Genomic DNA, 14,604 nt, shown 5'->3' with positions numbered 1-14,604 from the left:
CATCTTCAGCTTTCGGGCAGAGGGCAACAGATTTTGATTTAAAATGTCCTGGTATTTCAAAGCATTCATGATGCCATGCACCCTAACAAGGTTCCCAGGGGCTTTGGACGCGAAACAACCCCACGGCATCACTGACCCACCCCATACTTCACAGTGGGTATGAGGTGCTTTTCAGCATGCGCATCTTTCGTGGCACGCCAGACCCACTAAGAGTGTTTGTTGCCAAAAAGCTCAATCTTGGTCTCATCTGACCAAAGCACACGGTCCCAGTTGAAGCCCCAATACCGCTTAGCGAACTCCAGACGTTTGCGTTTATGATTGTGAGTGAGGAAAGCTTTTCTCCATGCATGCCTCCCAAACAGCTTGTTGGCGTGTAGACAGCAACAGGCCAGTACCCTTATGGGAAATTCGGGTTAGGGCTGCACAATTTGTAAGGAGGTGGGAACTTTGGGGCCAGGGAAGACGGGGGATGAAACTCGCAAAAGAATGGGTTTGTGTTACTTATTGTAATCTCTGATTTTTTTTTTTTTTTTAATGTTTTACAAGTTAGACCAGTTTAGAAACTAATTGCTGACTGTGTACTGTATGTGGGCAATTGCCCGTGCTGTGCAGAGGATAGCTTAAATAATTGTAAATTGTAGTCATAACATTTATACTAGGGTTGTTCCGATCATGTTTTTTTGCTCCCGATCCGATCCCGATCGTTTTAGTTTGAGTATCTGCCGATCCCGATATTTCCCGATCCGATTGCTTTTTTTTTTTGCTCCCGATTCAATTCCAATCATTCCTGATAATTTTTCCCGACCATATACATTTTGGCAATGCATTAAGAAAAAAATGAATAAAACTCGGACGAATATATACATTCAACATACAGTACATAAGTACTGTATTTGTTTATTATGACAATAAATCCTCAAGATGGCATTTACATTATTAACATTCTTTCTGTGAGGGGGATCCATGGATAGAAAGACTTGTGACTTTGTGTATTGTGACTAAATATTGCCATCTAGTGTATTTGTTGAGCTTTCAGTAAATGATACTGTAGCCATGCCCACATGCCTGATGGGAAGTGGAACCATGACTGTGCGTAGTGCTACCTATTGATATATCTTCTCTGCGTTGGGAAATAATATAAGGTGTTAAGAAAAAGATCAAGTGCTACCTTGCTTCCCAACATTGCTTCCCATGATATTTCTAATCAAAGGGAGAGGGATTGTAAGGCTTTAACCAATTTTAAAAAGGCTCCAAAAGCTGCCAAAATTCACTCTACTCATTTTACGCTGCCTTCTCTCTATATAGGTAAAACGGCGCCATTACAGATTGAGCGCGACAATGCGTGAGTGGGTCGTGCACTGCAAGCATTAATTGCGTTAAATATTTTAACGTGATACATTTTTTTTTTTAAATTAATTAGTGCCGTTATCGGGATAAATTTGATAACCTACCTTAAGCCTAAACTAAAGACTCTGGATGAGTGTAACATATCATGTCTGTAACGTTAAATATTATTAGAAAACGATTTAATTAAAAAATATATATATATTTAAAAAAGGCATGGCCGATATTTTTTTGCCGATTCCGAAACTTTGAAAATGACCTAATCGGACCCGATCGATCGGGACATCTCTAATTTGTACCATGGATATTATCTTAAATTGAGGCTTTTAAGTCCCACACCAAGGCAAGTGGGCATTTGCGTGTCGTTTTCAGCACCATTTTCTGCGTATGTTCCGGGACCTGTGCCTGTCTCGTCATCTCTGCGCTGTCATATGTACTTTACGTTCCGGCACCTTATGATTTACAAAATAAGCACTGCATAAAAATCATTTTCTAAGTAATTTATTTTGTTCAAATAAAAAACTGATCATTCACTTACTTATACAGTATTACGTAAACAGAATAACACTTTCTCCTTTTCTAAAGGTAGCCTGAATGCATTCACCAGAGCAGCATTCAACAACAACAAAACAAAACTAGCTTCGGCTGTACTATACAGACACCAAGAGAGAACTACTCTTTGGTTGGTTTGCCAAACAATTTCAATCCCATCTTTTGACTTATTTTCTCTTTGACATTCACCTTGGTCGACTTTCCCAGCAGCCGCCTGCTGTGGAGATGAGCTGAATAATGACGCTTAACAGCACAAGCTGTCATGCAAGAGCTACAACTCAACACACAAGACATGATGAGGGAAAAGGAACGCTACATAGTTTGGGGGGAAAAAAAGTGCCTGCATTTGTGTTTATTAGAAGTGACTCACCAGCACATCTTGTCCTCCCCCTCCTTCTTCGGCGCTCAGGTGTTCATCAGAGCCCTTCAACTTTCTGACCTAATAACCACACGAAGAAAAAGAAAATCATTACTCTTATTCATTAATCTTTGTTTCCAATGCTGATTATTATGTATTCTTAAGCACCGCAGTTTTTAGAGAAAGAGAGAGAGAGTTCACTGCTGCACCCGCTGCTGCTGGGTTGCTGAATCACTAATGAGACGAAGTTAGCGATTAGGATTAGTGTCTTAAGTTTATATTGTGTTTTGAATTATCATATTGGCACTTGAGTCATTGCTCCATAGTAAAGTTGTCCCATTTCTTTTTATAAAGAAACCACATTCATATAACAGCTTAGTCTCCTTTCAAAACAACCTCCCATTCAAACTGTAAATTGTCATACAAAAGAGTGCTTTTAAATTGGATTTGGATCGTATTTATGAACAACTGTTTGAAGAAGAAAACTGATTCATTACAGTCTGCCTCCTCCATATTCGATCTAGTTGTTTAGTTTGTTTATAGAAAATAAATGAGTCAATTGACACAATTTATATCAGTAGTACTGTTTTTTTGTTGTTGGAATGAACAGATCTTTTGTCTGATTTGTGTACGGAGAAATGATTTCTGTTTCATACTTAGAACTAGAAGTTTCATGTACTTTAAAGAGTAAAGTTGTAGACTACAGTTAAGTCAGGAAGCTGTAATAGTACATTATTTTTGAAGGAAATAGTCATCCTTTTTGTCTTAATTGTTACTTACAACATGTCTAAAACAACAAATTGAAAAAAGTGACATTTATCAGAATAATCGTTTAATTAATCATCTGATTAATGGATTATACAAATAATCGTTAGTTGCAGCTCTATTGAATACAGTGGTATGAAAAAGTATCTGAACCGTTTGGAATTTCTCACATTTCTGCATAAAATCACCATCAAAATTGAGCTGATCTTTGTCAAAATCACACAGATAAAAAAACTGTCTGCTTTAACTAAAAACCACCCAAACATTTGAAAGTTTTCATATTTTAATGAGGATAGAATGCAAACAATGACAGAAGGGGGAAAAATAAGTAAGTGAAGCCTCTGCCTAAGGAGACTTAAGGAGAAATTCAAACCAATTTTTACCAAACATTTTAAGTCAGGTGTGTGCCCAATCACTGATGAGTGGTCTCTGGGGGCCCTGCCCAGAATAAAATACACACTAGGTAAGAAAGGTCTTAATGATAAGTATTGTCTAGTGTGCATCATGGCTCGGTCAAAAGAGCTGTCTGCAGAACTGCTATCAAGGATTGTTGATTTGTATAAAGCCAGGAAAGGATACAAAACCATCTCTAAAAGTCTGGATATCCATCAATCGACAGGCAAAGAAGTTGTCTACAAATGGAGAAAGTTTGGCACTGTTGCTTTTCTCTGAAGGAGTGGCCGTCCACCAAAGATGACGCCAACAGTTCAGCGCAAAATACTCAGAGAGGTAAAAAAGAACCCTATAGTGTCTGCCAAAGACAGCATCATGATTTGGGGCTGTTTTGCTACCTCGGGGCCTGGACAACTTGCAATCATTAACGGAAGAATGAATTCAAAAGTTTATCAGGATGTTTTGCAGGAAAACCTGAGGCCGTCTGTCAAACAGTTGAAGCTAAAAAAAGGATGGATGCTGCAACGAGACAATGATGTAAAACATAGAAGTAAATCAACTTCAGAATGGTTTCGGAAGAACAAAATACATGTTCTGGACTGGCCAAGTCAAAGTCCAGACTTGAACCCCATTGAGATGCTGTGGCATGACCTAAAGACAGCGATTCATGCCAGGCATCCCAGGAATCTGACTGAACTGTAGCAGTTTTGTAGAGAAGAATGGGCCAAGATTAGTCCTGATCGATGTGCCGGACTGATCTGCAGATACAGGAAGCGTCTATCGAAGTTATTGCTGCCAAAGAGGGGGGGCACAAAATAATAAATGTGATGGTTCACTTACTTATTTTGCCCCCCTCCTGTCATTGATTGCATACTATCCTCATTAAAATATGAAAACCTAAAAATGTTTGTGTGGTTTTAGTTAAAGCAGACACTGTTTTTTCATCTGTGTAATTTTGACAATGATGAGCTCACATTTGATGGAGATTTTATGCAGAAATGTACTTTTTCATACCACTGTACGAATCCGTAGAACCCATTTTGAAAAAGAATGATTGCCGATGATGATGCTAACGCTTGTCCCCAAAAAATATCGCTATGTACCCAAGTTGGAGCAAAAGCTGTTTTAGATGACTAAATTTCAATGCATTTAAAGGATGGCGCAATGATCATTTTTGGAAGTAGCGTCATTTTGTTTGAAGTATCATCTCAGTCTGCAAAAAAAAAGTCTTTTTACCGGATTTGATGAGGTGATGGAGGCCATTCCAAGGCGGAGTCTATTACCAGAATACAGCATCAAATTGATGGAGTTTGGCTCACATTTGACAGCGCCACTTATTTATGGCCCTTTTTAATTGGAAGACTGAGCCTTGCAGCTCACTTCATTAGGATGCGATATTGTTATTATTGCTAGTAAAAGTACTACCAATCCATTTATAGCTCACATATTTATACAAGCTGTGCTAACAGATTCATGTCCAGTGGAGTGTCTAACAAAGTCGGGAACTAGTGACTTAATCAGTGCCATTGTGGAATAATAATTCCCATCCCAGAGCAGCATAATAGCCGTTTTCAGTTTTGTTGTGATGTCCTCATTTCTTTGGCCAAGAAACGAGATGAGGCTGAATCAACAGCATCCTGGGTTTATTGAAGTAGTGCACTTCGGAACCTCGGTGCCATCCTGTTGAGTAGTGTAATAGTCCTCCAAAATAATATCATAGCCATTTGGCAGCTTGGCTAGCTGATTGTAATGTCCCTTATTGTAATGTCCATTTTCCAGCCAATGAACTACCGGTACTTGAGACTTAATCAACAGCTTATTTTAGTGATTGTTGTCCATTTGTGTCGCTGTTAAAATGTGTTACCATATTTCTGTCTAGCATCCTATCACCAAGTCAATTACATTTACAAGAGCTTGTACTTTATTATACGTTCTTAGGAATAAAACTGTTTTTTTTTTGTTTTTTTTTATCCTGTTATACATTTTTGTTTAAGAAAATGTGACACAAATCATTATAAATCACATTTTGCGTTTTGAGACAGTACTCAAATTTATCTTCAACAGGGCCGAGAACAAAAAGTGGTATTTCCCATGTGGCAAAATGGATTTTGCCATATGGCATTTTTTTAGCCATGTGGCAAAATTGATTTTGACATGAAGCATTTTTTTGGGTATGGGGCAGAATGAATTTTGCCATTTGGCATTTATTTTGCCATGTGGCAAAAATGATTTTGCCATGTGGCATTTTTTTTGCCATGTGGCAATTTTTTTGCAATGTGGCAAAATGGATTTTGCCATATGGCATTTTTTATACCATGTGGCAAAATAGATTTTGACATGAGGCATTATTTTTGCCAGATGTCAACAAATGCCATGTGGCATTTTTTGGCCATGTGGCAAAATGGATTTCACCATGTGGCTTTTTTTTTTTTTGCCATGTAGCATTTTTTTTGCCATGAGGCAAAATTGATTTTGCCATGTAGCGTTTTTTTTTTTTTTTGCAATGGGGCAAAATGGATTTTGAGATGTGGCATTTTTTCTTTGCCATGTGGTAATTTTTTGCAATGTGGCAAAATGGATTTTGCCATATGCAATTTTTTACCATGTGGCAAAATAGATTTTGACATGAGGCATTATTTTTGCCACATGTCAACAAATGCCATGTGGCTTTTTTTTTGCCATGTGGCAAAATTGATTTTGCCATTTGGCATTTTTTGGCCATGTGGCATTTTTTTGCCATGTGGCAAAATGGATTTCACCATGTGGCATTTTTTTGCCATGTAGCTTTTTTTTTTTTTTTTTTTTTTTTTGCCATGAGGAAAAATTGATTTTGCCATGTGGCAATTTTTTGCAATGTGGCAAAATGGGTTTTTGCCATATGGCAAAAAAATGGATTTCACCATGTGGCATTTTTTTGCCATGTAGCTTTTTTTTTGTTTTTGCCATGAGGCAAAATTGATTTTGCCATGTAGCGTTTTTTTTTTTTTTTTTTTTTTTGCAATGAGGCAAAATGGATTTTGAGATGTGGCATTTTTTTGCCATGTGGCAAAATTGATTTTGCCATGTGGCATTTTTTTGGCCATGTGGCAAAATTGATTTTGCCATATATAAAATGGCACATGGCAAAATAAATTTTGTCCCGTGGCAAAAAATTTGCCACATGGCAAACTCCATTTTGCCACATGGCAAATACCAATTTTGTTTCTCGCAGTCTCTCACTTTCGTTCTTTCCAAGACAACAATAGCATTTCGTGAAATGGTTCTGGGCACTGAAAACGGCTTTTTTTTATTATTATCATTTTTTTTTTTTACCTTGGCACTGCAGTCTGAATGTCGCCTGGCACATGCTTGGAGCTGGCTAACCCAATACTGCTGCTCTTTGGGATCAGAGGCTGAAAAGATACAACAAAACAAATAAATCAAAGTTAATTTACGAGCTGCACTTCCTGTGCATGCAATAAATTCTTCCAGGAGTTCACATTCAGGTCGATATGTACTGTAGTTAAGAGTCTTCACATTCACTGATGGATTCCATTTGTTTTCTTTCATACAGTCCAATTGCACAGATGAACCTTTTGAATTGGATTAAAGCTCATCCCCCAAAAAATGAAAATATCTCATCTTCTAAAGATAGCTTTTCCTTAAACAGATTAAAAATATCAAATTACAGTCTTAACATTTTTTTGGGAGGGGTGGTTTGGGGGTTAGCGCACTATTTTCATGAATATAAAATCATGTTGGACAAAATGTTAGGAACAAGGCATGTGCCAATTACCGGTTTCAAGGTTTACCGTGGTATGAAAACATAACAGTTTCAAAACCACTACAATTTTCCGTCATACGGTATTGGCTATTTCTATGTCCCAAAAATGCAGCGAGAACTAGTTGCATTCTTCTAACACTTAATATATTCAATCACGGAATAGAATCGTTTCTCGTATTTACTGTTTGAGTGTTTATATACACCCAATATTAGCACTTAAATAGCACTTATACCATAGTTTAAGGAAAATAAGCAGAATATAGGGCATAAGAGATACATGACTCCTTCTTATCATGGAAGCCCAACGTGTGCATCATGCAACTGGCTGAGCAGGATTGATGCTGACAAGGCAAGAAATCTACAAGGCCACGTCTGCACTACCAACTCTCACAATCAGTTCTCCCAAACAGTCCAGAACAAATGGCGGGACGCCCTGTCCCAACACAAGGAACACCGGAGAACGCCGGATATCCAACTGATAACACGGCTGACAAGACTCCAAGAGCCCTTTGATGCTGAGGTGGAAAAATCCACAACCCTCGTTGCCCTGACAACAGTAACTTCCAAATCCTCCTGCAGACAATAATCCTAAACAACATCTTAACACACCCTTCTTTTTGCCCACAGCCCGCCCCGCGAGAGCCTTCAAAAGACTGAATGTTTAACTAATCGTTGCCATTTTTCTCTGAAACCTTTCGTTGACTTGTTATATGGTGACCTTAGATCCTCGCCTGGGTCCCTCTGTGCTGTATGATTGCTGTTGACTCAGAATAAATTGTCAACTTGTGTTACGAAGCCTTTTTCCAGCTTCCAAAATGGAGTCAGTACAAGGGGTTAAGACTAAGGTGAAAGCGCGGAGTTTGGCCTTTTGGCCGGGTTGTCGGGTTGTCGGTTCGGCTGGCTTGATTCCGACAGTGGCTAAAAGGTCAGATTCCTTCAGACATCGACTGACAACTAGTTGAATGACACTTCTTTTATTTGGTTGCTAACCGTCATATGCTATTGTTTAGCCACAACTGGATTCATTAACTTATTACTTTTCATCCTTCACACAGCCGCTGGAAATGGAAATATTGTTCAATCCATCTGCAGGCGGCCATCATGATTTTACAACACTATGCGGGTGTACGCTAATCCTCATGGGAAACGCAGTCTTCCTGAAGGCAAAACACTTCCGCTTTTGTCCACCGGTGCCGCTAAAATCAACTAAAACTGAAAAGTTGCCAAGTGTTGCTTGAAGTAATCGTCCGATTAATCAATTATAGAAAATATTAGTTAGTTGCAGTCCTAGTAGGCACTTTATTGTCATTTTATAAATAACAAATCCTCAACTTTAAGTCTGTCCAGACTTCAACACAGCGAGGCATAAATGCAAGTGGATGGCGCACACATTGAGACCCCCAAATATAAATGTACTTGTCTTAAAAGTATTACACTTTGCTGCACTTTGAAAGTGGCCAGGTGCCAAATAAACATCCAGAAAATACCCTTTTGTCCATGTTACAAGGCTCTCATGAGAAGATACTCCTTGAGCGCAACCTTGCAGAAAACAAACAATAGACACTGCCGCAGAGGTGTCAGTCAGATCCAAACTGCTGCACCTGTCTCCCTTGATGCGTGTTGTTCTTCTATTTGGAACACAACCCACGGCAAAATCACTTTTACAGCTTTATGGAGGTCTCATATCACATTTATACAGACTAATGAGAATGATAATTCAATATCGGAATGAGTCACAACAGCAACATTTCAAACATCAATGAAATCAATATTCATGATGCTACCATGGAGATTCCCATTAGATACACTTTGCGAACAAGGAAACAGAATCATCCGTTGAATATGCTAATAGTTTTTTGAAAGACACGCAAATGTGTTATCCAGTATATTTAGCAACAAACTGTGGGATAAGAGAAACCTCCATAAAAGAAATCACTAAAAACATAACCTGTCATCAAGCAATTTTGCACGTTAAATTTATACGCAGAGATTGAGGTGGGCGAAAAATGTCATCGCATGTGATTGACTTTCCTATATGACATATTTAATTCATATATGAATGAATTAAAAATTAAGACCTTGCCGGTGTTGAAATTCGCCCCCCCCCGGCCGAGGCGCACGGGAACAGCGACGGCCGAACAAAGTGCCGCTCTGCCAATGCTGCCCCCGCGCGCGCCAACCGGGAAGGCAGAACTTTGCGCGTTCTCTTCTTATTTTTAACCCTTTGTACTGACTCCATGTTTCAAAAGTTTGAAGAACACTCACCGAAAACAGGTTGACAATTTATTCGTCGACAATGGTAAAAAACAAGGCAAAAACAGATGACGGAGGGACAATTCTGGATCCAAAACAAGGCGACATGTTTCCGGTCAGCAAAAATCTGTGTTATCTCAGCGTCCAGTCTTTTTAAAGTCCGTGGCTAAAGCGGGCCGTGCTGAAGGTGTGTCTGAAGGTGTGTCTGGGCGTTGCTTTTGGGTCTTCCCCTCTGTGGCTGGTTTTGCGCGGCTTAGGTTCGTGCGCGGATGGGACGCCCGCTATCAACTTTGTTGTCCGGGCTGGCTTGGACAAAGCGCTTTGTCCTTGGAGTTTGCTGGGAGAGCTGATTGCAGGAGTTGGTGCGTCAATCTTGTTCGTGACGCGCGCGTTGGGCTTCTGTGATAAGACGGCATTGTGTATCTCTTCTATTTCTTCTCATTAAACTATGGTGTGCTATTTATTTTATATTAGTAGTGCAGTCCTACCGTAGATATGAAAATGATATTATTTCCTGATAAATTATATTACGTGTGTTAGAGTAATGCAAACAGTTAGACGGTGCCTACGAGAACCTGTACCATTCTTTCTCATCTCCCCCTCATTAGCCCGGATGAGGTGATTCACTTTACTGTGTCTAAGGGCATGTAGTGGAGTCTGCTTAAACAATAGTTAGATGAATGTGTTAGACTAATGCAAACAATTATATGGCGTGTGCGATGACGGTATCTTTTCCCTTCACCGGTAAAAAGTTGTCTTTAAAAGTGGTAAAGCAATAAAACATAACAAATGGATGAAATGAACAAGAATCCTACAAAGTATTTCATAATGGGTCAAAATTAGTTTTCAAACAGATTATGTGAATAAAATTTTCGAGACGGTCCTTTGCTTTGCTTATCCTTGTCAGGGCAACGAGGGTTGTGGATTTTGCCACCTCAGCGTCAAAGGCGATCTTGGAGTCTTATCAGTCGTGTTATCAGTTGGATATCGGGCGTTCTCCGATGTTCCTTGTACTGGGACAGGACGTCCAAACATTTGTTCTGGACTGTACGGGAGAACCGATTGTGATAGTTGGTGGTAACCCGCCAAATTCAGTAAATGACTTGTAACTCCCTGATCCAAGGTTCAGTCTTTTTCATATCTGACATGCATGAGAGGTATCCCAGCCTGAACACGACTGCATTGAAATAGTACCCATTAGGCCTGGTGCCGTTTTTTTCTATTTTATTGCTGACACTGAGTTTCTCGGTCATCAAAATTATTTTTTTCCATCCAGATAATTCAACTTGTCACTTAAAGGGGAGGACAACAGCTACTATGCATGACCTTCAAGTCTTCAGAAAATAATGTTCAAACACAAATGATACCAGTTTCGAGCGCCGCCATTTTGTGACGTCGTTACACATTCATGTGATAATGGGTATTAAAGAAGGGGCGGGAAAATTTAGGATACTCACATTAGATTGGCTAAAACAAAACCAACATAAAAAATGTCTCCCCCCGTGTCAGTTGGACACTTACTGACTTTTGTTAAAGTTTTTCTCTACTATAACACATCAGAAACATACATTTCTCTGTTTTTTTAATATAGTAAACAAGTTTATTTCCTTTGGGGTGCAAACTGTAAATTGCCGTGTTTCCCTTTAAGGAAGATGACTACTGCACTCGTCCAAATATCAACAAAGGGCCACTTTGAGCAAGTAAGAAACAAACGGGACAAAATCTCCCGAGAAATAACAATCAAATATCTTTCTGTCAATGGCCTCAGGTCTCTCTTCTCCAAGAAGAGACAATTTCAAGGTAGAAGTCAATATCTTCATCTATTCATCTTGGTGCAGCGCGCAAGCCTAGCTGAGATTTTGAAGATAATAAAGATAGTCTCTATGCTGATGTGCACCTGTTCACATTATGCTCGCTGGAGGCCAAGAACACATATATTCTGATGGAAATTTAAAATACGTTATTCCATTAGTTGAATTTTCAATTAGACAGAGAAAAATGAATTGGGAGCACAGAAGAGCTGTTCAAGCTACTCCTCAGTTAATCATTATCTAATTATAATTCCAACAAACCTTTATTACAGTATTTCATCTACTCAAATATAAAAGCCATTAAAAGGCAATGTTTAAGTAGCTTTTTAACAATTCTTACTTGCTTACGTGTATTCCCAATGATCATATTAGGACATAAGGCAATTATGAATAAGCCAACGAAGGGCATTACACATATTATTTTTTAAGTAAAAGGTTTTAAAACAAAGAAAATAGTCTACTTGAACTTTAATAATAAGTGACAACCCACTTATTAGTTTTAGCATATATTTAGTAGAGCTGTCCTGACTAGTCCACGTCATCGATGACGTAAATCCGTCAACGAGCACAACATCCCCTCGACGGTTAAATTTCCACCAGAAAAGCTCTGTTTACATATGGTGGCCGCCACATTGACTAACAGACTAGCATCGTACTTCGACATATTTACGTAAAATAAATGTTAACTGCATGTTTGTTTTTTTGCTTTTAACCAAGAATCGAGACTGTTTTGCGTCCATATCTATAAAGAATTCAGGGATTTAAGCATTTATTCACAAGAATTTTCACTGGAAAAGCTCTGTTTACATCAGGCGGGCACTAGCTACATTCACTAACAGACTAGCATTGTGCTTTGACATATCTACGGAAAATAAATCCTTACTGCACATGTTTTTTTTTTTGCTTTTAACCGAGAATCGAGACCGTTTTACGTCCATATCTATAAAGAGTTCAGGGATTTAAGCATTTATTCACAAGAATTTTCACTGGAAAAGCTCTGTTTACATCAGGCAGCCGCTAGGTACATTCACTAACAGACTAGCATTGTACTTAGACATATTTACATAAAATAAATGCTAACTGCGCGTTTTTGTTTTGTTTTTTTGTTTTTTTGCTTTTAACCAAGAATCAAGACTGTTTTACGTCCATATCAATAAAGAATTCAGGGTTTTAAGCATTTATTCACAAGAATTTTCACTGGAAAAGCTCTGTTTTACATCAGGCGGCTGCTAGCTACATTTACTAACAGACTAGCATTGTACTTCGACATATCTGCGTAAAATAAATGCTAACTGCATGTTGTTGGTTTTTTTGCTTTTAACCAAGAATTGAGACTGTTTTACGTCCATATCTAATAAGATAATTATTAAATGGTTATTAAATATTTGCTTTTACTAATGAAGGCTCACAATAAAGTATTGATTGCTATATATAATATCATGTTCCATGATTGATTGCAGTAAAGAGACATTTTAGTGATTGATTACTATAGACATGTTTAGTTCTTGATAAAACTGCCTTGGAATTCTGACCGGTTTAAACCGCCCTATGTTCCACAGATCAATTTCGAGGACAAGCCACAGACATTGGGAAACTAAACTGTCTGGTACATTTAGGAAATCATATTGTTGCATTTTATTACTTGCCAAATGCCATTGCTTCATGAAATGTATTTGATGAGATAATCATTATATATTTGCTCTAATCAATTGAATGAAGAAATGCTTCTGCTTATTGTTGCTTACAAAGAAGGAATGTTTTGTCTGGAAGAAGCCGTGAAGACTTCTCTTGCCTATTCAAGGAGAGAGCCAAAAGATGCGGCTTTGCTTTGCTGAAATGTGTTGACACACATGTATAGAATTCCACCCACATGCACACACATAGCCAAACAAATACTTGCTTCCCCTTTCCCTTTTAGGGAAAGACACCCACCCGTCTGTTGCTAAGGCTATCCCAAATAAAAAGCGAGGTGAAGGAGGGGGCTAGTTAGAATGATTGCGGAAGCTGTATAGTTTCCCCTTCTTTTCCTTGCAAGCTTTTCAACTAAATTGAGTGCCTTCTCTCCTTATTTTGGGTAATATTATAAATGTCTACCTAAGGATTCGTATTTGAACTTGAAGAATTCGGGGATTCAAACATTTATTCCTATAAATTTTCACCGGAAAAGCTTTACTTACATCAGGCGGCCGCTAGCTACATTTACTAACAGACTAGCATTGTGATTCGACATATTCACGTAAAATAGATTCTAACTGTACCTTTTTTTTTGTGTTTTTTTTTTTTTTTTTTTTTTTGCTTTTAACCAAGAATTGAGACTGTTTTACACCCATATCTACAAATATTTCAGGGATTTAAGCATTTATTCACAGGAATTTCACCGAAAAATTTCTGCCTACATATAGCAGCTGCCACATTGACAGACTAGCATCTTAGTTCGACATATTTACGCAAAATAAATGCTAACTGCACGGTTGTTTTGCTTTTAACCAAGAATCGAGACTGTTTTATGGCTATATCTATAAAGAATTCAGGGATTTAAGCATTTATATACAAGAATTTTCACCGGAAAATTTCTGCTTACATATACTTTAGCAGCCGCCACATTGAAAGACTAGCATTTTCCTTCGACATATTTACGCAAAATAAATGCTAACTGCATGGTTTTTTTTGCTTTTAACCAAGAATCGAGACTGTTTTACATCCATATCTATAAAGAATTCTGGGATTTAAGCATTTACTCACAAGAATTTTCACCGGAAAAGCTCTGTTTACATCAGGCAGCCGCTAGCTACATCCACTAACAGACTAGAATTGTACTTCGACATATTTACGTTAAATAAATGCTAACTGCATGTTTTTTTTTTTTTGCTTTTAACCAAAAATCGAGACGGTTTTACATCCATAGCGATAAAGATTTCAGGGATTTAAGCATTTATTCACAAGAATTTTCACCGGAAAAGCTCTGTTTACATCAGGCGGCCACCACATTGACTAACAGACTAGCATTGTGCTTCGACATATTTACGTAAAATAAATGCTAAACGCACGTAAGACTAGCATCTTACTTCGACATATTTACGTAAAATACATGCTAACTGCACGTTTGTTTTTGCTTTTAACCAAGCATCGAGACTGTTTTACATCCATATCTATAAAAAATTCTGGGATTTAAGTATGTATTCACAAGAATTTTCAACAAACATAGCTCTTTGTCTGTTATTCCACTCGGTCAGCTTTGACAGCCACGCCAAAAATACAGGCCCCCTATTAATCGGCCCCGTGCCGCATGTCTCGTCAATATCATTATGAAGTCTATTGTCTTCAAAACTAATGATCAATTATTAGAAACAAACTATTTCTGCTTT

The 14,604-nt window shown here is 38.2% G+C and overlaps 1 protein-coding gene across 1 annotated transcript in view; it reads right to left on the bottom strand.

The window, feature by feature from the left end:
- The window catches only part of LOC130910602 (oxysterol-binding protein-related protein 10), an 84,280-nt gene that overhangs the window by 50,546 nt on the left and 19,130 nt on the right, over positions 1 to 14,604 (bottom strand). The window contains exons 3-4 of the mRNA XM_057828048.1: positions 6,725 to 6,804; positions 2,267 to 2,335 (exon numbers count right to left, since the gene is read on the bottom strand). Of these exons, the coding sequence (XP_057684031.1) occupies positions 2,267 to 2,335; positions 6,725 to 6,804 (149 nt within the window). The remainder of the gene's footprint in view (positions 1 to 2,266; positions 2,336 to 6,724; positions 6,805 to 14,604) is intronic.

This window comes from Corythoichthys intestinalis, chromosome 22 (assembly GCF_030265065.1).
Source record: "Corythoichthys intestinalis isolate RoL2023-P3 chromosome 22, ASM3026506v1, whole genome shotgun sequence".
Taxonomy (NCBI): Eukaryota; Metazoa; Chordata; class Actinopteri; order Syngnathiformes; family Syngnathidae; genus Corythoichthys; species Corythoichthys intestinalis.
This window is presented reverse-complemented; position numbering and strand designations above follow the sequence as displayed.